At 35.3% G+C, this 24,629-nt stretch overlaps 2 protein-coding genes across 2 annotated transcripts in view; one reads left to right on the top strand and one right to left on the bottom strand.

Moving 5' to 3' along the window:
- The window catches only part of DNAH3 (dynein axonemal heavy chain 3), a 463,090-nt gene that overhangs the window by 130,161 nt on the left and 308,300 nt on the right, over window positions 1-24,629 (top strand). The window lies entirely within an intron of this gene.
- Window positions 1-24,629, bottom strand: part of LOC306649530 (phospholipid-transporting ATPase ABCA3-like) — a 119,975-nt gene that overhangs the window by 81,157 nt on the left and 14,189 nt on the right. Inside the window, exons 4-10 of the mRNA XM_079120538.1 lie at window positions 21,306-21,433; window positions 19,289-19,445; window positions 14,712-14,971; window positions 11,710-11,886; window positions 11,181-11,426; window positions 6,904-7,137; window positions 2,827-3,019 (exon numbers count right to left, since the gene is read on the bottom strand). Of these exons, the coding sequence (XP_078976664.1) occupies window positions 2,827-3,019; window positions 6,904-7,137; window positions 11,181-11,426; window positions 11,710-11,886; window positions 14,712-14,971; window positions 19,289-19,445; window positions 21,306-21,433 (1,395 nt within the window). The remainder of the gene's footprint in view (window positions 1-2,826; window positions 3,020-6,903; window positions 7,138-11,180; window positions 11,427-11,709; window positions 11,887-14,711; window positions 14,972-19,288; window positions 19,446-21,305; window positions 21,434-24,629) is intronic.

Genomic DNA, 24,629 nt, shown 5'->3' with positions numbered 1-24,629 from the left:
TAGAGCTAACAAACAACTTCAGCAAGTTACAGGATATGAGATCATTAGACAATAAATAAATTAGAATAGAACACTACAGTGAACAAGGAAATTAAGAGAACAATTCCATTTACAAAGTCATCAAAAGAACAGCATGGGGTTAGAGACAGATTTAAACAAGAAATGCAAGCCTGCTGCTACAGCACATTGCTGAAATAAATTAAAGACCTAGATAGGTGGCAATATGACCTGTGTCATATTGGCAATACTACCCAATACAGTCTACAGACTCAATAGAATACCTGTCAAAATCCCAACAGCCCTTTTTGCAGAAATGGGGAAACTGATATAAATAAGATCCCTAATCAATTGACAGCTCAGCAATATAACAAAATGAACTACTGATACAGAGAAGAACAAATGCCTTATGCTTAATGGAATAAGCCAGAGCAAAGGTTCATAGAGTGTACCATTCCATTTGTATGACTTCTGGGAAAAGTAAAACTACAGGGATGGAGAACAGATCCGTGGTTGCCAGGTACTGGGGGTTAAGGAGATGTGTGATAACAAAAGGGCAGCACAGGGAGTCGTCCGGACTGAGGGAGGTTTGTGCCCCGATTATTGTGATAGTTACGCTTGTCTAGACAGGAGCTTAAATTCATAGAACTTTACACCCCAAAGGGCAATTTTACTGAATATAAATTTTAATAATATTTCAAAAGACCTGGGGAAAAGATAATAAAGGAATATGATGAAAACCTTGATGTCAATAATTCTGACCTCTTATTTGTAATGGACAAATTCTATAAAAAACACAAGCTATTAAAACTCATTCAAGGAGGATAAACACCCTGAATATTTCCATGCCTATTAAATGAGTCCAATTTGTAGTTAAAAAAAAAAAAAAAAAGCATCCTACAAATAATACTCCAGGACCACTTCAAGAAATTTACCCTTATGATATGCCTACAAAAACAATGTGTAAAGGATAAGCTCATTTCATGTTTGTTCTAACTGAAAAATACCATCATATGCCACAGTACAATGGGTCGATGTTCTGGTCAAAAGTAGACTGCATAGGTAATGCTGTTCCCATAAGATCAAAATGTAGCTGAAAAATTGCTCTCACCTAGCAGTTCCATAGTGGTCATAACCTATAGGGCAACTCATCACTCATGTGTTGTGATGCCAGCCCAAACAAACCTGCCACCATATAAAAGTACAACACATACAATTATGTATAGTACATAATATTTGACAGTTACTGGTTTAAATACTTATTATACTATCTATTTATCATTTTAGAGTGTACTTCTACTTACAAAAACCAAATTTTCTATAAAACTATATGCCATGTTACACTGACAGCAGCCTCGTATGTCTCATGCAGACACCATTATTCAACTATATCAGAGGCCATGTTGAGTGACAGACCAATATCATTGAGGTTTGTCTACTGTGCTCTATGAAATTTGCATGAGGATGAAGTCATCAAATGATGCAGTCTTCTGAACGAGTTCCCATCATTAAGGGATACAGGCTCATATTATTGATTTCCTAAATGTCCATACATCATTTAAACGAACATAGCATATCCACACAATGTATTTGTAAAACACAATGAAGAAAATATATGTGAAGTTATATGGAATTATTTCTAGAATGTATTGTTAGAAAAAAGCAAATTACAAAGAAATATACAGCACAGTACCATTTTCATAAGAAAGTAAGTAAATAAGTATACATATATAATATATACACATATATGTACATATGTATATGCATATATATATAACTGATATTTTAAAAAAATGAAACACAAAGGATAAACCACAAATAAGTAAGACTAACACACATGTGTGGGAAGTAACAGCATGGGGAGGACATGACACTAAACTGAGTATACTGTTATGTTTCTACTTTTTAAAAACTGCAAAATTACATATTCATAAATTTACATTATATTAATGATGAGGGAGGACTGAAAATGGAATTCGAACAAAAAGAAGGTACCTATCCCTAGTTCAAATAAAGAACATAACCACAATGAAAGTACAAAGAAGATATAATCAACATTATGTCTGAACACAATACTTCAAGGACAAACTAAGAATAAGTATGAAATATTTCCTGTTTACAGTGGTATGGATTAGCAGTTCTGTAACTATTTTCTAAGTACTGCAAAACTGAGCAAATGAGCAAATCTATTGAGAATGGTAAGAATCAAGTTTCTCACAGCTGGAAAAGAAAATAAAAGATGGAATGGGGGAAAGTGAGGAAGAAGCCTTTGTGTTGGATTGGAATTAGATGAAACGCAGAACTCGCAGAAGTGATCAGGTGGATATCACCACGGTGTCTCGACCTCAGCACTGACATTTAGAGCTGGATAATTCTATGTTATGGGTGCTTTTCTGAACTTTGCAGGACATTTAATAGCATCTCTGGCTCTTACCTACCTGATGTTAGTTGCACTCCTCAGTCATAATAACAAAAACTAAATATATCTCAAGACATTGCCATTGTCCTTCAGGTGGCGAAATTAGTACCCAGAGGAGACATAAAAACAAGGACATATGCATGCATGAAAATATAAATAACTAATATATCACTTATATTATTATGCTTATTATACTATCTTATTTATATCTGCATGTATGAATATATACAAAACACAAATATATACATAAAACGCATAAATATAATTTTATGATAAATACTATAATAAAAAAAATAGTTACAAAACATGAAAACTATCCCTTATCCACTACCCAACCACTGACCCCAAATCACTGCCCTTTCTTTCTAGGAATCAAGACATCAGAGGCAGTTTTACAATAACAGACTCACCCTTCATTTCCAGCCTGCATATCAAGTCAGTCCCCATTCCCATTGCGGTATTTGTAATGAGACCGATGCTCAGCTTCTCTCTGAGGCTCATGCTATTATACCTTCTAACGAACACTATATATGGAAGGAATGTGATAAAATGGAGGAAACTTGCAATAGTAGTGGCCAAAGAAGCTGAAAAGTTAGAAGGAAAATATAGTTAATTGACATGAGCTAAAGAAGGGAAATCATGTGGCTCACCATTTCACTGGCATCTACCACAGTGCTTAATAGAGGAGGTGTTCAATAAATATTTTTGCTCAAATGAATGAGTGAATGGTCTAGGAAAAAAATTTCTGGAATTTATCCTTCTACTTATGCAATTATTATGAATATTTAATCATCTAACAAACTAGATTATTCTAATACACCAGTATTCACATCGTTATTAATATAACTACGCCATTTCCTTGAATTTTAAAATTTTGGTAGATAAAAAATAGAAAACCTGATAGTATTTTTATACATACTTTTAGTCTTATCTATAATACTTCAAATACTTATTCATGAAGACATAGAAGAATATCTAAAATAGAAAACAAAATTAAAGTTTCCTATAGTTGGGAACTAAAAAGTTCTCCAAAGGCCCAGTGTTAAAGGCGTGGTGCTAGGAAAATGGAAACGTGATGAGATGAAGCCCTGTGGCAGGAAGTGAGCTCATTGGGGGCCTGCCTTTGAAGGGACATTGGGACCCTGGCTCTTTCTTCTCTTCTCACTTCTGGCCAGGAGGAAGTCTCCTCTACTGTTTTCGTCTGCCATGATATGCTGCTTCACCACAGGCCCAAAAGCAATAGGTTAAACAATCATGGACTGAAACCTCCATACTGTAAGTCCAAATAAATCTTTTCCATTTTAAGTTGATTGTCTCTGATATTTTGTTACAGCAATGAAAACCTAATACAATGTTATAGAGAAGCATCTGGCTTAAAGTAAATAGAAACTCTATGATTTCAGACCAATGACAACAGAAAAATCTAAATGAATTATTTTTAAAAATATATTTAAAGCATCAAAGAGCTACCAGACAGGGACAATTTATAGAGTCACAATCGAAAGTAAACCAAAGTAAAGTGTCAATTGCAAGATGCTTAGTAGAGCTGCCTGACACTAATCCCCTCCACAAAAAGGGACAAGGAAAAAACAACTGTATTTTTTTCTTTAAATTGGGCAAGACACAAGGCAGCAATGTTTCCTGGTACCTTTGTCTCTTTTTTAAAACTCATTTTTAACTGATACAGTAAACATAAAAATTATACATATTAATGGTGCACCATTTTGATACATATATATTTTACAATGTTTAAATCAGGTTAAGCATATTTTTCTCATTCTTCAATTCAGTACAGTATATTATTAATTATTAATGCTATTAATAATGGTATTAATGGTATTGATAACATTATTAATAATGTTATTAATTATTAATGCACAACAATGTATAATACATTATTATTATTCTATCATGTGATAGCACACCAGAACTTCTAGCTCCTATCTAACTGTAACCGAATAGAAAATTTCCCCAACAACTGTGTTCTGACTGGAGAGAATAAGGAAACACACTAGAGAGTTGTAGGGAAGGGGTGACAGCCCTGTTGAATACAAAACCCCAAAATCTCTCCATAGAGAGAAGAGTGAGGTATCCTACCTCTCCCATGTACTCTCTCCCACTTGGGTCAGCTTGGAACCAAGACAATCTTTATGTGAAAACCCCTCTGCCTCTGCAAACAACTGCCCAGAAGACTACCACAGCCCTTAAGACTTCAAACAGATTTTGGAGAACTGCCTAAAGTCTATGCAGCTGTATTTTCACTGAGTAGGAGCCCATGTTGTAAACTCCCCATCCCCTATGACCTAAGCTGCTATGACTTGTCCATCTTGACATCAAAACTCTCCTAGAGGGCACCCTTCTCTGGGGGCCATTAGTCACATCATATCTTCATGTGTAAGACTCTGCTGGGGCCAGCAAAATGGGGAAACCCAACTGTCACAGCAGCTCCCAGAGAGTGAACTGAAGCAGCCATTCTGCAGTGGCAAACCAATGTTCATTACAACAAAATTCACAATAACCAAGGTAGGTAACCAGTGCCTAGGTGCCTGCCAATAGATGAATGAATAAAAAAAAACGTGCTACATATACACAGTGGAGTACTATTCAACCATAGAGAAAAATGAAATCATGTCATTTGCTGGTAAATGTATGGGACTAGAAAAAAATCATAAGTCAAACAGCCAGACTCAGAAAGTCAAGGGTTGACTGTTTTCTCTCTTATGTGGTAGCCAGAGAAAAAGGATTAAAAAACAAATTTCTTATGATAAAACACTTTGTCCAAATTCATTGGATTGGTAAGGTTTCTCCTATGGAAGAATTCCTCTATATGCAATGGAGCTTTGAATCTTGCACAAGGCTTTCCTATAATTATTAAGCTTACATTCCTGTAGGCATTCTTTCTAGCATGAATTTTTTGGTGTCTACTGAGGTTTGGCTTCTGGTAGAGAGCTTTGCCACATTCACTGCAACCACAGGGCTTTTCTCCTGTATGAGTCCTCCAGGGCTTATGAAGAATGACTTCTGGCTGAAACATTTTCCACAATCTCTGCAAAAATAGGGTCTTTCTATGGTGGGCATTTTTTTTTTATTTTAATTAAAAATCATAAATTTACATAGGGCAATGTTGTTTGATTCATTCTGTTATTTTTTCCCTTCCCCCTCCCCTCCCACCCCTCTTTTCCCTCTATACAGTCCTTCTTTCCTCCATTCTTACCACCCTCCTTATCCCTAACCCTAAACCTAACCCCAACCCTAACACTAACCCCTCCTAGCCCCCCCTTATATGTCCTCATCCGCTTATCAGTGAGATCATTCGTCCTTTAGTTTTTTGAGATTGGCTTATCTCACTTAGCATGATATCCTCCAATTTCATCCATTTGCCTGCAAATGCCATAATTTTGTCATTCTTCATGGCTGAGTAATATTCCATTGTATATATATGCCACAGTTTCTTTATCCATTCATCAACTGAAGGGCATCTAGGTTGGTTCCACAATCTGGCTATAGTGAATTGAGCAGCTATGAACACTGATGTGGCTGTATCTCTGTAGTATATGCTGATTTTAAGTCCTTTGGGTATAGGCCAAGGAGTGGGATAGCTGGGTCAAATGGTGGTTCCATTCCAAGCTTTCTGAGGAATCTCCATACTGCTTTCCAGAGTGGCTGCACTAATTTGCAACCCCAATGGTGGGCGTTTTTTGATGTGCAATGAGATATGGCTTCTCAGCTAATAATCCCACATTCTTTGCACACAAAGAGTATGTGTTCTCTGATGTCCTATGCAATGTGACTTCTGTGTGAAGGCTTTCCCACACACACACAAAAAGCATTCAAAGGGCTTTACCCCAGTGTGAATTCTCTGGTCCTTAATGAGGGTTGATTTATGTGAGCAGGCTTCCCCACATCATTGCATCCATAAGGCTTCTTCCCTGTGTGATTTCTCTGATGCCTTATGAATTCAGTATTGTGGCAGGTTTTCCCACACACACTACCAACATGAAAGGTTTCTCTGCAAGTGAAACCCTTTCAATCTGTACTCAAGAGAATTGGTTGCTGCTGGTTTATACATTGCTGGATTGTGGCTGAAAACTTTGTAGAGAAAAAAAAACCCCAGGGTTTTTCTCCATTAGATACTGTATCATGGTCTGTGCAATGTAACAATTTCACACACCCATAACATTCATCTTGCTTTTTTGCATAGTTTCTCTTACAACAAATCAAGTCTAAATTATGGTTCAAACTCTTCCTGCAAGAATCCCAGTTATTGGGGCTTTGAATTGAGGGAAAAAGATCAGTGCTCAAAAAGTGGTACTTTCACAAACTTATTAGATTCATGGGTCTTTCCCTTGGGCAGTGATTCATTCTTGCTGATGAACGCACGTTGCCGCACGCACGCTGCCTTGAAAGCATGTACGCCATCTTTTCCCCTGCATATTAACTTGCCAGAAGTCTTCCTGACAGAGGCAGCCTTGGCACCTCTGCCTCACAAATCCTTCTTTCTGCTTCAGGCTGTGATTTATATCTGGTCTGCTGCCTCTGTAATCCACTGAGACCAGGTTGCTGTAGTTCTCCAGCATCACATCATGATATAGGGCACTCTGATCAGGATTTATCTGGTGCCACTCCTTTTGGGTAAAGCTCACAACCATATCTTTGAATGATACAAGTCTCTGCTGAAGCTGATAATCATTTTCTGCTGTTCTTGGAAAAAGAGTGGAGACCTGAAAAGGTAGAGATCTTACTTAGTACAACCCCTGGAGGTCTTCTTAGGTGTGGACAAAGCCCTGTGGTCCTGAGGGCTTGCAGGAACTGAATTTCTCTACTGTTCAGCAAGATGGCAGGATATAAAGGTTTGCAGGACACCTGTGAACTTGGTAAACTCTGCTTCTAACCATGGACAAGGTTACATCTGTCCTGGTTGCCTTGGAGTAAGAAACCAGGCTCACTCTTGGAATACTGTCACTGAAGGACACACCATTACTTTTGCCACAGAGAACAAACACATAGTATAAGCTTTTCCAATCCTAACTGACCCAGTAACCTTCCAGGGAGCAGGGTTCTGGGGGTTTTGATGGGAGGTGTGTGGTTGGGCCTACGTGGTGAATGCTTGAGGGGGTCTTCTTAAAACTCTAGGGTCAACACCTGGCTCAACTCCACTAGATCAGGGGATGCAGCTCTCAAGGCAGGAAGCTGTTTACAGTCTTTTATATGTGCTGTTGGATTAAGAGCAGTTTTAAGTTTACAGAAAAAGTGAGTGGGAAGTATAGAGGTTTACTCTCTCTCCTCCACCCCCACGTATAGATTGCCCTACTTCTGACATTTTTCATTGGTTTGGTACATTCATTAAAACTGATGAATCAACATTAATCCACTATTATTAACTGGTCTATAGTTTACATTAGGGTTTACTCTGTGTTGTATGGTTTATGAGGTTTTAACAAATGCATAATGTCAAGTATTTATTTTTATAATATCCTGCAGAATAGTTTTAGTGCACTATTTTTGTGAAATTGCCCTTTGTTTCATCTACTCATCCCTCTACTCTCCCAAATTCCTACAAACTACTACTTGTTTGTTCTTGTTTATAATGCCAGTTTTCCCTTTTCTAAAATTAACATATTATGTTATGTTTCAATTCCATTTCTAGTATACATTCAAAAGAACAGCCAAAAGGTGGAACAAATATCTACCAACACATGAAGGCATTTAAAAATGTGGTGTCTCTATAGAACAGAGTATGATGTGACCATAAAAATATTGATATATGCTAATTACACACGAACCTCAAACACATTATTCTTAATGAAAGAAGCTAGACATAAAAAGTCACTGTATGATTTCATTTAGTTAAAATATCTAGAATAAGTAAATTTGTAGAGATAAAAACAGGTTACTGGTTGTGAACAGCTGGTAGAAAAGGGAATGAAAAGTGACTGGATGCAGGGTCTCTTGGAAATAAGGGTAATGTTGAGTTAGAGGTGATAGCGGCACAATACTGTGGATGTGCTAAATGCCACCAAAACATACACTTCAAAATAGTCAATTTTATTTTGTGCTAATTTTACTTAAAAAAAAAAAAAACCTGAACAATCCATTTATAAAGTAGGCAAAAGATCTGTACAGATATTTCACCAAGGAAAAGATACAAATGGCTGGTAAACACATGAAAAATTTTCAACATTAACAGTTTTTAAGAAAATTTAAATTATAAACACAATATTACCAACACTCAACATCATAACTATGACATATAGTTAGTAAAAAAATGTTGACAAAGATGTGAAGAAATTGGAACTCTCATTCATTGCTGATAAGAATAAATATAAAATTGTATGTTCATGTTGGAAGATATTTTGAAAATCTTTTAAGTTAAAACATGCATTTACCTCATAACCCAGCATTTTTACTTCTAAGAGAAATGAAAATATCTGTGTGTTGATAATCACAGCAGAAATATTCACAGGCTGAGGCAGAAGCATTGAGAGTTCAAAGCCAGCCTCAGCAACTTAGCGAGGCCCTGAGAAACTCATTGAGACCCTGTTGCTAAATAAAAATACGAAAAAAGAGGGGGGTGCTGGAGATGTGGCTCAGTGGTTAAGTGCTACTGGGTTCAATCCCCAGTACAAAAAAAAAAAAAAAGGGAAAAATATGAACGAAACAAAAAATCTGAAAATAATCTAGATGACAACTATCTGCTTGGGCAAGCAAGCAAAATGTGGTATATCCATACACGGAAATATTATTCAGCAATTAAATGGAAGAAAACATGGTATTATCCATGTAGAATGTGAATGAAGTTGAACATATAGAATGAAAAAATTCAGACACAAGAGTACATATTTTGCCATTCCATATATACCAAATGTCTACAAATTAACTATTATGAGATATTTACCACACCTCAAAATATGCAACAATTTTGAAAGTGTTTCCAAAAAATATAAAACAATAGAAACACTGATCTACTGCCAGGAAGACTGCAAAATTGTACAACCACTTTGGAAACAGTTTGATAGGTAACATGTCCGCGCACTCTATGAACTAGAAATTCCACTCCTAGTTATGTGCCCCAGAAAATTTCTTGCACATCTGCACCAGCTGACTTATACAAGAATATATTAGTATAATTTATAACAGTAACTAACCAGAACAACCCATCTATCCATCAAGTGCAAAACCAATTAACTGCACAATACTAAGCAACAGTAAAAATGAAACCAGTTACCCACAACTATATGAAGGAAGCCCTAATTTTAATCCTGAGTTACATAAAAATCATAACAAAATTTCACCAAAATTAACAGATTATTTAATTATAGATACATAAGCAATCACACTATAAAGAAAAGTGAATCAGAATAGCAGTTGTTATTACTATCAGAAAAGGGCATATGGAGCAAGTACTAGAGAGTCTCTATGCTCTAATGCAGTATATGAGAGCATAATGGTTCATTTTAATATTTATGTTGTATACCTACTCTTGCATGTATATCTCACACAATAAAAAATGACATAAAATCTAGACAATCTATATGCAAAGGCATCTGTGGAATAATAGAATGCCATCAGTTCACGTGTACGTTATCCCCTAAAGAATACATGTAGTTTTTATTCTTTAGTCAAAAAACGTTAATCAAAACAGGAATCACAAAGAAACAAAATACTTTGGATATGTAAGTACATTTTTGTAAGCAAAGGGCTAGAAGGATAAAGAAACATTATAGAGCTTATAAAATACAGATTTTTGTATCAATTCACTAGTTTCCTACTTCAAAACTTGGAATTTCTATCTGCTGATTGTATTCATTGATGTTCTTCATACAGAAACCACACTTTTAACATTTTTTGCAAATTTAAAGTAAGGCAAGGACCTGCTTTTCCTTCTGTGTGGTGCCATTATTTAATCCTTCCTCACCCTAAAATAAGGGCAGTTGTTTGAGGACCCTCTTTGGTTTTAAGTACCCCTGAAAATCTACCTCAGCAGGCTCTAGAAGATTTTTTTAGTTCTCTGAATTCTATCAGAGGAAACCCCCAAATCTTTGCTGAAAATCTGAAGAAAAAAGCTAGCTTTGAATTTTAATGTCCTCTTCCTTAGTTTTTTGACTTGTGCCACCTCAGTAATATTTACAAACAGAAGGCATTTTGTAAAATGGTTGTTCAACAAAAACATTCAGTAAAATGGTTGTTTCAGCAGTTAAGTCATTCATTGGTATTTACCTACTCTACATGTTACCTGCAACCTGATTTTAGCACAATTTTCTCTTCCATGGATTGTCATTTTGTATGGTAGTTGGTAGGTTTGACACTCTACTTTGAAAGAATCAATTGAAAACAATGTTACTAGTCAAAACAATAAAAACCAGAAACGTCTTTACCATAAAACAATGGTATTTGCAATGATTAAGAGAAGGTAATATGCTCTTTATCACAAAAGATTTAAAAATATAAAAGTGAAAAAGGTGAAGATTTGTTGATTTCTTTTAAAAATAAGTGATTACAAAAAAGATGACTGGAGAACTATCTCTGTAAATTTCCCAAATAGTCTTGTCTGAATTTAGCCAGTCACACCGCTTCCCTGCATGTGAGAAAGAGCAGAAAAACAATTCTCTTTTGGTTTTTGCTGTTGTTGTTTGTATTCCCGACACTGTTCTGAGCACATCATAAGTGATTCTAAGACTTCAGTAAGTGAATAAATAAATGAATAAACATTTCTACATGAACCTATTTTAGTAGATAGTTGCACTTCTTAGGTCATTTCACTTGCATGTATGATATTTGTCTTTTTAGTTAGAAAGTAAGCAGAGGCTACATATGAAGTGACAAAGTTTAGAAGGAGCTCACACATAAAATTCTTAGTCTGAAACTCTTTCAGCAAAGGAGCTATAGACTCACATTTATTGAAGAGTGTGGAAATCATAAAGCCAAATAATATTGAGGCAATGGCATAAAACAAGAAGAAGACAAAGATGAATGTTGTTTCACTTTTTTGGAGGACTGTCTCCTGTACAATCTAGCGAAACAATCAGAAAGGTAGTTTAGTCACATTTTAAGTGGTGATAGAAAAACAGGGAGGTGAAGGAACATATTGAACATTTAGTGGCCCGAGTGAAATGGGTCACTCTGCTCATTAAGGCAGAAATTAACTGAATGATTCATTTCTCACGGAAGGGCCTCTCATCTAGGTCAACTGTTTGATTCACTAAAAGACTGACCGAAGCAGCTTCTGAATTCCCACAGTGGAGTCGGTGGAAAACACATGTACTTCTCTGAAAACTAAACATAGTCTACCCCACAATTTCTGTATCCATTTCAAAGTTTAGCTTGTGGCTTGCTCCATTCAAATAGATACTTGCCTGGTAAAATAACAGTATACACAGTATAGTGATGACTATTGAGTATAAGAATAAGAAAGTAATAAAATACGAAGACCAGAGCATAGCATTACTGAGTCCGATCATGAGCTGGTACTCCTGCAAGAGAGAATACAAGTGTCATGAAAAACAGTTTGCAGATTTCAAATTGTAGCCACATGTATTATGTGATTTAATTCCCACAACAACTTATATAAGTTAAATATCACCCCCATTTTACAGAGGAAGAAGTCGCAGTGCACAATAACAAAATGGCCTGACCAAAGCCATCCACAGAGCGAGGGGAAGAGCTGTGACTGTGACTCAGAAATTCCAGGCCCGGAGATCTCCCAGTGCCTTGCCAGTTCCAGTTCTGACGCAAGAAACACTGTAAGATTCAAAATCAGAAAGTAAGACTGACTTTCTTTTCGTTATTTTCTGTTTCTATGAAACCACCTTGGTTTATTCAACACCACTTCTTGGTATAAAGCATTTTTCTTGACGCTTTATGTACATCAGAGTTTCTGAGTCAAAACACTGTTGACATTTTAAAATAATTTCTCATTATGGAAGGCTACCTTACGCACCCTTGGCTTCAACCCACTCGGTTCCAGTTAACAACTATCCTAGTCATGACAAATGTCCCAGACAGTGGGAGCAAAACTGCCCCAAACTGAGAACCACTGCTCTAGAATAAATGCTACTCTTGTTCCACCTAACAAAAATTAGAAAGATCCTTTTTTGTTGCTGTGACCAAATACTTGAAAAGAACAACTTACAGAAGGAAAGATTTGTTTTGGCTCAGAGTTTCAGAGGTCCATGGTCAGCTGGCTCCATTGTTTTGGACCTGAGGTGAAGTAGTACATCCATGCGGAAGAGAAATGATGATTCATGTGGGTCACGAAGCAGACACAGAGTGAAAGATAGGGCTTGGAGATAAGAATGCCCTCCCACAGCATGCCCAGTAACCTACTTCCCTCAACCAGGTCCCATCTCCTACAGTTTCCATCGCCCCCAGGAGTCTGTTCAGCTATAAATGGCTAATTCATGTGTATAAATGAGGTTATGGATAGATGATTCAATCACTTGTGAAAAATGCCACCTCTGAACATTATTGAATTGGGGACTAAGCCTTAAACACATAAGCCTTTGGGGAATAATTTACATTTAAACCACAACAATCCCCAAAATAAACTATTTCCAGGATACTAACCATGTATCAAAACAAAATGGAAGAATATATGCATACAAAATCATCCAGGATCCAACAAAGAAAACCCCACAATGTCTGGCAATCAATTAAAAATCACCATGTACCATAAACAGCCTTCGAGATGGGCCCATTAATTCTGCCATCTAGCGTTCACACCCTTGTGTGGTCCCTTTCCCAGGAGTTTGAGTGGGTTTTGTAATTTGTTTCAATCAATGGAATTTAGCAAGAGTACTGGAATGTCATTTCTGCGATGATGTTACATAGGCGTACGGTATTTGTCTCACTTTGAGAAGTTCTCCTTTGCTGTATTTGGATGCCGCTGGCCTTGTTGCCCACATGTAAAGTTACTGAAGATAATCTCTGACCAACAGCTAGAAAGAAACTAAAATGTCCGTCCTACAACTTTAAGGAGCTAAACCTTAAACCTTAAACCAACAGCCACATAAGTTTAGAATTAATTCTTCCCCTATGCAGCCACAGATGAGCCCACACTCTAGAAGACACTTTTGACTGTAGCTTTGCACAAAACCAACAAAGTTGTACCTGTTCCAACAGGGAGAACATGTAAGATAAATGGGTGTTGTTATAAGCTACTAAGCTGTAGTGGGATTATATGACAACAGATAATGTAACAGTTATGCAAAGAAGTAGAAATATTACCCACAATAAGAAGAAAAATTAATCAATAAGAATTGACATAAAGATGTGCAATTTATAGAAGCAGAAGATAAGGACGTTAGAAGTTATTACAACTACATTCAATCTATTCAGTAAATAAAAGAAAATGAAACACATTAAGTAGAGACATGAGAGATAAAAATTATGAAAAATACACTAGATTATATTAATATATTAAATGCTATAGAAACTAGTAATATATTGAAGACATATTAATATAGATGATTCGAAGTCATTGAGGAAAGAAATAAAAGACCTAAATAAACAGAAAGGCATACTGTGTTCATGATTAGAAGATTAGACACAATAAACATGTCAATCCTTTTCAAACTGTACTATAGATTTAACACAATTCGTTATCAGGTTCCTAGAAAGTTATTTAGTAGATATGGACAGACTGATTCTAAAACATGTGGAAAGGCAAAGGAATGAAAAAAATTAAAATTAATTTCCTAATGAAGAATTATTGTAGTTGAAAGAATCACATTCATATTACCCTAGTTTAAGTCAGAGTCAGTCTCTCTCTCCATATATATATATATATATATATATATATACACATATATATACATGTATATATATATCTGTTAGAGCCACCATTCTTCACAATATGGTTTTGATTTGACTTAATATGGAATGCCATCTCAAAGGAGACTTGAAGGAGTAAAACTTGGTAAAAATAATAGTAATAATCTTTTCTAATTCTTAATGAGAAAACAAAGATTGTCAAGTTTGGAATACTAAAGAATCACAGGATCATAGAATGTTGGAATTGAAGTGTATCAATTTATCTAATTCTAAAACTCTAATATTTGATCTCTGTTCATAGCATTCTTTTCAAATAGTCATACAGTAAATAAAACTATAAGTCACATGGAGAATCTACATAAAAGCAAAACATCAAAAAATTGATAAATAACACTCTAGAAAGTCCATATTTGCATATTGCTACAGCAACATATTCATTTATCAGTGTCCAGTACACATAAATAATCCAACCGTCCACACACATCTACAACAAAGGCCCAAAATTTTACAAAGAAAATGAAGTTACCTTTAATCTCTTTTCCTTTTCCAACATAATGGTCCCAACAACAACTAGTATAACTTGAGAGAATGAAAATAAAGCTGTCCAAGGAAATATCATTATGAATTGCCACATAAACCCATCATGATAATAAGCAGGGTATGGAAATCTCTTAACGTAAATGTCAGTATTTTTAAACATCCGTTCTGCGGCTTCACCACCATGATGTATCATGATGGCCTTATCTAAGGAATGTTGCAAAGTAAGGAACCCTTCTCTGATGTATCCTAAATGAGAAAACAAAGATCATCAAGTTTGGGATACTAACAAAAAGCTGAACAAACTAAGAAGGCAAGTCAGGTATTTCAAAGCTTTTAACTCAGAGAACAAAACAATTTTACGAACACGTACTGGGATTTGGGACCCACATATAATAAACACCATGAAACTGTATTGCAATCTTCCCAGAACTAAAATATTACATAAAAATGGAACAGCTGTTTTATGTAATTTTATCCATCAAACTAAATGAGAATTACAGCAAAATTAGAACTCTTACTATAGTTTTCAATGTATATTTCCCTCTAAAAACTTATGTTGGAAAGTAATACTCAGTGAGATAGCTTTATAGGAAGTCATTAAGTCATGGATAGTCCACTCTCATAAGAGAATTAGTGCTCTTATAAAATATATTGAAGGGAATACCATAATCCTTTTACCCTTTTCCCTTCCCACCATGTGAGGACACAGCTATTATCTCCTCCGGAAGATGCAGTAAGTTGTCATTGTGGAAGCACAGAGAAAGAAAGCCCTTACCTGAGATCTAATCTGAGGGTGCCTTGGTCTTGGACTTCCCAACCTCCAAACTTGTGAGAAATAAGTTCTTATTATTTTAAAATATATTTATTATTTTATTATTTTAAAATATAAAGTCTATAACGATACAAATCCATTTACAGTGGCAGCAAAAAGAATAAAGTACTTTGGAATAAATTTAACCAAGAAGATGAATAACTAGTACACTGAAAAATATAAAATGTTGCCAAAATAAATTTTAAAAGATACAAGTCAGTTGACTCTCATGTTCATGGACTGAATTCTAAGTGTCCATACTACTCAAGGAAACGTATAGATTCAATGCAATCCCTATCAAAATCACAGTGGTATGTTTCCTAGAAATAGAAAGTAACATTCTAAGCCTGGTGCCATGGCACACACCGGTAATGCCAGCAGCTCAGGAGCCCGAGGCAGGAGGATCGCAAGTTCAAGGCACTAAGCAACTCAGTGAGACCCTGTCTCTAAATAAAATACAAAACAGGGCTGGAGATATGGCTCAGCGGTCAAGTGCTCCTGAGTTCAATCCGCAGTACCTCCCCACTCCAAAAAAAGAAAAGAACATTCTAAAATTTAAACGGAATCCCAAAGAATCATGAATAACAAAAGCAAACTTGAGAAAAAAAAAAAAACCAATCTAGAGATGTCTGTCACATTTCTAGATTTCAAAACATATTACACAGATATTATAGCCAAAAGAGTATGCCACTGGCATAAAGACAGATCAATGGAACAGACTAGAGATGTGAACCATTTCATCTGTGGTCAAGCGATCTTCACAAAGGTCCAAATTAAACAACAGGGAAAAAATGGTCTCTTACTAATAAGTGGTACTGGGAAAAACTAGATATTCAGAAGAATGTAATTGGCTCCTTACTTTATACCATATACAAAACTAGATGAAAAGGAATTAAAGACTTAAATATAAGACCTAAAACCAAAAATCTCCTAGAAGAAAACAGACGGGAAAAGCTTTATAATGCAGGATTTGGTGATGATTTTGTAGTCGTTAACAGCAAGAGCAACTAAAAACTTGACCAATAAGACTATTTAAAACTCAGAAACAGCAAAGAAATAATCAAAGAATAAAAAGGCAACATATAAAATGAGAGAAAATATTTGTTCAGTATATATCTGAAAAGGTTGATATCTAGACGACAGAAGACTCCTATAACTCAACACTCCAAACAAATAAGTTATTTAATAATAGGCAACAGATGTGAATACACATTTCTCTATAGAAAATATATAAGTGACCAACAAACATAGGAAAAGATCCTTGATATCATAAATCATCAGGGAAATGCAAATCAAAACCACAATGAGACATTAGCTCACTCCTATTAAGATACCCATGATTGGCCACAACATAGCAGAAAAAGTGTTGGTTAGGATAAGATATGGAAAAACTGGAACCTCTGAGTACCAATGCTAGGAAAATGGTATGAAAATGTGAAAAACAAATTTCCCTCAAGAAAATTAAAAATGAAATTGGTTTATTTGAATTATTTACTTTAATAAAATGATTCTGCAATCTCACTTATTGATTTATATTTAAAAGAAGTGAAAATTGGATCTCTCAGTTATTTTCACAGCTGTATAAGTCGCAGCATTATTCACAATAGCCAAGAAGTGGAAGCAACCTAACTGTCCAACAATAAATGAATGGGTAAGCAAAATGTGGTATACGCATACGATTTAATATTATTTGAACTTGAAAAAGAAAGAAATCCTGTCATATGCTACAACATGTACGAACTTGGAGGACATCACACTAAACAAAAATTAACTGATGGATATATAAATACTTCATGATTTTACTTATGTGAGGTATCAAAAATAGTGAAATTCTTAGAAACCAAGAATGGAATGGTGGTTACCAGGAGATGGGGAAAAGGGACAAATAGGAAGACATTGTTAATCAGTATAGAGTTTTAGCTACACAATTTGAGAAACTTATAAATCTATTATATAATAGTGTATTCATAACAATACTGTAGAATGTACTTAGATCATGTTAAATATTCTTACCACACACACACAAATGTGCCCTCACCCTTAAAATTCATCAAACTAATTCTGTTATAATCTTCTCACCTATCACCTTTCTCAACTGATCTAACAGGCAGCTATGGTTTGGATGTAGTTTATCTCCCAAGGTTCATGTGCTGAAAGCTTGGTCCCCAGTGTGGTGATACTAAAGTGATGTAAATATTCAGAGGTGGGGGCCTGGTGGGAGGTGATTGGGTCATAATTGCCATCAGATGGATGGGATTAATACTGGTCTCGTGGAATGAGCACCAGTGGATTAGTTCCTGTAGTGTGCTGTTAGGATCAGAGTAAGCCTGGCACCTCCCTGCTCTGTGGCATCTTTGGTCATGTACATGCCCCTCCTGCAGATGGCTGTTTCCTTTCCACTTCTCTGCTATGTTACAATGCATTTGGGGAAGGAGTGACTCATCAGGATGCTGGTGCCATGATGTTTAGACCTCCAACGACCAGAATAATGAGAAAATAAACATAACCAAGCTCAGGTATTTTGTTATAGCCACACAAAACAGATTAAGACATTGATTCTAGTTCTAATAACTGGCATTATAGAATCTTGGTGCAGAGAGAGACTTAAGGGGTCACCTTCCAAAACACTCTGGGTTATTTCATTCTAGGTTATCTGAAGGATAATGATCCTGAATAACAGAATTTAAGGGGAAATGGGTAACTGACTCCTGGTCATATTATAGTACCACTTAGAAGAGAGTGTCTCATCACACTAAATTTAAATATTAAATTCATAAACAAGGTCATTCAATATTTGTAATTTGTCTATCTTCTTTCTTATTTTGAGGACTATGTTTTCTTTAAGTAAAATCTCTCTTCAAAAATCATGTTGCATATGTGTCTTTATAAGACCAGCTCTCTCTTTCTTCCTTTTTTGGGGTGTGGGGTTTGGTCTCATTCCACCAAGACCATGACATCTCCTACTATTGTTCCCACAGAATATCATTGGGATGCAGTACATTAATTATAAGAGGACAGATTTCTTTTTAAATTTTGATTAGAAAAATACTCTTAATGTTTTTGATAAAATGACAAAGTACTACATAATTTCACCTTTCTGAGTTCACAACTACCCAAATCTTTGTACATATTCATATTTATTTTCCAAAGTCATAATTGTATTGATAGCTCTATATTCATCAGAGTGGGTAGTAATTATTCTAATACCTACATTGAAATCTGTCAAACTGTAATCATGTGCTTGTTACAGATGATTTTCATTATTTTCAAATTAAATGGTAATGGTAAATTACATAGTTTTTGTCTTCTGTTGAATCATTTCTTAAAGAAAATTAGGAGCATTAACTCAAAGTTCTTACTGGTACTTTTTTTTTTTCCTTCAAGATAATTTATACAATTTAGAAAAATTAAAATTACCATCGTGTAATTAATAAAAATCATCAACATAAATATATAGGACATGTTGGTGTGTGAAAATGTATCTATTAGGTCACAGATCCGAAATTTAACAACTAAAACTATACAAATGTATGGTTCTAAAATGTTCAGGACACAATTTAAAGCAACGTAGACATTTTTCATAAGTATAAGGCTTTACCTACGTTTGTGTTTACAATATAAATTAAACTAAAAAAAATTACTGCCACAATGAATGAACAACTTTTTCACATTTAAAAAATTTAGTCACATTTGTTGCGCCTGCCTTCATGCAATAAAATTAACAATATAAGTATGCTTAAGGATCTGCTTACCAGGATCTCCCCCATCTTCTTCCAGGATATTCCTGCGATCTTGAGGAGGTACACTTGGAAAGAGCAAAAGTGTATTCCAATTAGTCTTTTTTTCACCCTCAGATGTTGTACCTGAAGAAGATTCATGGAACTTTCTAAAACGCAGATGATATTTTACCTAAAGTGAACCATAAAGAACAACATTTTAAAACAATGAATACTGTAAAGCAAATATGATTGATGAAGGAAAATAAAACATAAATTTTTAAATTGTGTTTTGAGGACAGAATTAACAATTTTGAATTCTAAATGAAGAGAACAACACTATCACCGTGACATGGGACAAGCAGCAAGTCACACATAATGTTTACAGTCAAAAATCTAAATGACCTCAACTTTCATCTGTCCTTTCACCTTCATGACATTTTGTTTCTGAGTTTCAAAGACAACAGTTAGGGGGCTTGGTAATCATTGTAAATACTGTTCTAGACCCACAATTGGTCTGCCTAGCAAATGAACAACAAAAAGTCTAGTTTGGGTGTTATCAGAGAGATGTTAGAAAGGGAGGTCCCAGGCTTCACTGCTCCATACACACAAGAGCACTTGGTTGAAAACCCAAAAATTTGAGAATAATCCAGAATCATCTATGGTACACAGAACCAAGTTAAAAAAAAAAAATGCATTAAAGAAAATGAATGACAAGAGTGACAAGAGCAAGACTTCTGATGTACTTCTACCCACAAAAAATGACTAAAGCAAAGAATAAACAATTCGTATTCAACTGAGAGATCTGATGAAGACACTGTGGAGCACTGAGACCTTGTATCTTCCCTCTCAACTCCCCAGGAGGGATTTCTGTAGCAGAGAAAAGGTAAAGAGAAGGTCCCTATTGCCACAGACATCTGAAGTTTGTGCCGTGGGAGAACCCTACAGCTATCCTAAGACCTGAGGCCAGTTTCAGGAGCTTCTGGGGAAAATACTATGACAACCCACCCCCCCGTGAGTCACAGCTAGTGATGTGACAGACCTCCGTAGCCTACGTAGTTGAGGCACTCACAAGCCCCGCCAGCATTTATTACAGCTGAAGAAACTGAATGGAAGGAATGACACTGCTGGGCCCACCTGAAAACAGTCGCTCTGTGCAACCAACATCCTACACCCTATCTCCAGGAAAGACTTCCCTTATGCAAGTCGGTCTTTAAAATCAGTATGAGCGACTGTCCCACCACATGTACAAATATCAACTTAGATAAACAAAAAAGGTAATATGACATCTCCAAAGGAACACAATAATTATACAGCAGACTGCAAAGAAAATAAAATCTATGAAACGCCTAAAAAAAAAAATCAAAATAATGATATCAAGGAACTAATACAAGAGAATGAGAACAGATGATTCAAAGAAATCAGGAAAACAATTTATTTTCAGAATGCAAAATTCAACAAAGACATATTAAAAACAGAATTAAACAAAAACACTGGACCTGAAAAATTCTGAGTAAAAAAATTACCATTGAGAAGTTTAACAATAAACCAGACAGATCAAACAGAAGAATTTTTGAACTTGAAGACAGGTCTTTTGAAATAACCCAGTCAGATTTTAAAAAGAAAGGAAGAAAGAAAAAGCCTGTAATACTTGTAGTACATAAATGAATGAAGAAATGTTCACATTTATTGGACTTAAAGAAGGAGAAAAGACAGGAAAAGCCATAGGAAAACATATCCAACAGTGCTGAGAACTTCTCTGTTGTGGGAGTGATACAGACACCCAAAGGAAATTCAAAGTTAATATCCTGACTAGTTAAAGTTCCTATCATTCCATGTTCCATTGATACAAGACCCTACAGTAGCAGAGAGTTTTTTCTCACCAGTATAATGCAATGCTTAAAAGCACAAGTATTTTTAAAAAGTTGGAACTAGACTCGAATGGGTGCTGTTATAAATATTGGTAGTTAAAATCCTAGGCAGGTTATAGTTTCCCCCATAGTCTCTAAAATCTAAAAGTATAATTATCAGATCTTTAGACAAACTTTCTCACCTTAAGTGGCAAGTTTTCATCACTGCTTTCGAAGTTATGATCAAATATGATAGCAGCCAGCACAGGATTAGAATTATTTCCACTCCTAATGTAATTTTCAAAAGATTTTTCTGAAGGAAAGCCTTGAACTGTAGAGAGAAAAATCTAAATTATCCACATAAATATAAAATGTCTATTAATACCAAAATTCTGATGGTACTGTTAATTTCAAAACACTGTTACTTAAACATTGAGGTATCAGATCACTTAATGGATATTTGATACAAAACCAAAATAAGAAATATATAAATATATAAAATAAATAAATAAATTTGTAATAGACCATAAATATGCATATAAAGACCAAAACAAAAAAAAAGCCCCCCACAAGATAATGAAGAATATTTTCATGACTGTGGAACAGGGAACTTTTTTAAATAAAACAAAGAACAATAAATATAAAGAAAAGGATTGATGTACATTAGATTTTATTAAACTTAAGAACCACTATTCTTCAAAAGCTACCTCTAAATAAAAAAGAAAGGCCTACAGTTGATATGCAATACCCATAATCAACAAATAAATAAGTAAACAACTCCAAAAGAGGGTAAGAAAAAATAGTCAATTCAATAGGAAAATAAACAATGCTTGCATAGGCGCCTTATAGTAAAACAAGAGACCAAACTGACCAATAAGGATATGTAGATTTTAATCAGAGTAAAGCAAAGTGATTCCACAGCACATGCATCAAATGGCTAGAATTTTGTAAAGTTGTGTCAAAATTTGTACTGATTAAATGAAAATCAGTCATTCATTTTTTTTTTCCTTTTCCATATAAACAAAACCATATGACCTTTATCTAAAAGATAAGTGATGGATACTGTCTTCTCTATCTGCCAAGTACTAGAATCCAGTGAATTGGTCACTCCGTATTTATAACCTGATGCAAAGGCAAGCATCTTCCGGTTTCAAGCATATGGGAGGCTAAGTTAAGATAAACTCTCTTTGCTTCCCCAAAATTAAAATAGTAGATGAAGGTTACCATAATACATAGCTAATAATAGAAACAAAAAAAGGAAAGAAAAGTTGGGGGGGAGGGGAGGGAAGGAGGGAAGGAAGGAAAGAAAGATGCAGGAAGGAGGGAAGGTCAGGAGCTATTCAAATTCCACAAATGAAGAGGCAGTTTCTACTGTGCTTCTACTCTGTTCTCAACTCTTACAAGTAACAGTTTTCAGCAGTGTAAGACCTGTTTTGTAAAAACAGATGTATTGTTTTAAAAATTCTTTTAAATCCGTGCATCATAGTTGTACATAATGGTGGGATTCATTGTTATATATCCATACACGTACACCATATAACAATATAATCTGACCAGTATCACTCACTAGCATGTCCCCCTTTCTCTCCCCTCCTCCCACGCCCTGGTCCCTTTTCTCTACTGATTTGGGTTTGATTTTCATGAGATCCCCACCAGCACTGGCACACACACACACCTTTCTTTTCCTTTTTTCCTCTTTAGCTTCCACATATGAAAGAAAACATGCAACCCTTGACCTTGAGTGTGGCTTAGTTCGCTTAACATAATGCTCTCAAGTGCCATTCATTTTCCTGCAAATGACATGATTTTTTCTTTCTGCTGAATAAAACTCCATTATTCATATATACCACATTTTCTTTATCCATTCATTTGTTGACAGATACCTAGTCTGGTTCCATAACGTGACTATTGTGAATTTCACGGCTATAAATACTGATACACATGTATTGTTCAAGTGCCAATTTTAGTTCTTTTGGATAAATACCAGGAGTGATATAGCTAGATAATATGGTGGTTCCATTCCTAGTCTTTTGAGAAATCTCTATACTTATTTTCAAAGTGGTTGTACTAATTTGCAGTCCCACAATCAATGTGTTAGTAGCCTTTTACCTCATATCTGCAACAGAATATATTGCTATTTGTATTCTTGATAATTGTCATTCTACTAGAGATGAAATCGCTGTAGTTTTGAGCTGCAATTTCCTGATTGCTAGGGATGTTGGACATTTTTTCATATGTTTTTGGCCATCTATATTTCTTCTTTTGAGAAATGTCTGTTTAGTTCATTTGCCATGGGTTGTTTGGGGGCTTTGTCTGTTATTGTTTTGTTTTGTTTTATTTTGGGGGATGGTGTTAAGTTTTTTGAGTTCTGGAAATTAATTATTCATATATTCTGGATATTAATTCTCTGTCAGAAGAGTAGCTGGCAAAGACTTTCTCCCACTCTATGGGTTCTCGTTTCATGCTCATTCCCTTTGCTTTGCAGAAGCTTTTTAATTTGATGCCTTCCCACTTATTGATTTTTGGTTTTATTTCTTAACTTTAGTAGTCTTAATAAAGAAGACACTGTGTGCACCTATATGTTGGAGTGTTGAACCTAGGTTTTTTCTAGCAGGTGCAGCTTTTCTGGTTTAATTCCTAGATCTTTGATCCACTTTGAGCTGACTTTTATGCAGGGTGAGCTCTAGGGATCTAGTTTCATTCTTCTGATATGAATACCCAGTTTTACCAGCACCACTTATTTAAAAGACTATCTTCTCCAGTGCATGTTTCTTCTTTATCAAGCTTTTTGAAGTGGAAAGTTAGATTTAGATCTCTCTTTTTAGTACAGGCATTTTATTGCTATAAGTTTTCTTCCTAGTATTGCTTTTGCTGCATGCCACAGGTTTTGGTAAGTTTTCATTTTTATTCATATATATGCCCTTTTGATTTCCTCATTGACCCAGTTGTTGTTCAAGACTGTTAATTTCCATGTGTTTGTGAATTTTCCCATTTTCTTGCTATTCATTCCTTTTCCCCCCATGCAGTGCTGGGGATTGAACCCAGGGCCTTATACATGCCAGGCAAGCATTCTACCACTCAGTTAAATTCCAGCCCATGGCTATTGATTTCTATTTTGTCACATTGTGGCCATAATCATAATCATGTCAAGACTTGTTCTGTGACCTAATATATGATATATCCTGGAAAATGTTTCATGTGTCCTTGGGGGGAAATGTGTATTCTTTATTGGGTAAAAAGTTTGGTGTAAGTCTATTAGGTCCATTTGATCTATAGTTCAAGTCAGCTGTTTAATTCTCATTCTGGACAGACTATATTATTGAAAGTGAGCTCTCTTGCTACAAGTCTCCTACTATATTACATTGTCAATTTCTCCTTTCATATTTGTCAACATCTGTTTTCCATATCTAGGTGCTCTGATGCTGGGTGTGTTTACAATTGGTATATCTTCCTGACCCTTTTTCCAATAAAAAATAACTGTCTTTTGAGACAGATTTTTACATAAAATCTACTTGTCTAAGTATACT

The sequence above is a fragment of the Sciurus vulgaris genome (genome assembly GCF_902686455.1).
Source record: "Sciurus vulgaris genome assembly, chromosome: 18".
NCBI classification, from domain to species: Eukaryota; Metazoa; Chordata; class Mammalia; order Rodentia; family Sciuridae; genus Sciurus; species Sciurus vulgaris.
Note: the sequence above shows the minus strand (reverse complement) of the source record. Positions and strands in the feature narration are given on the sequence as shown.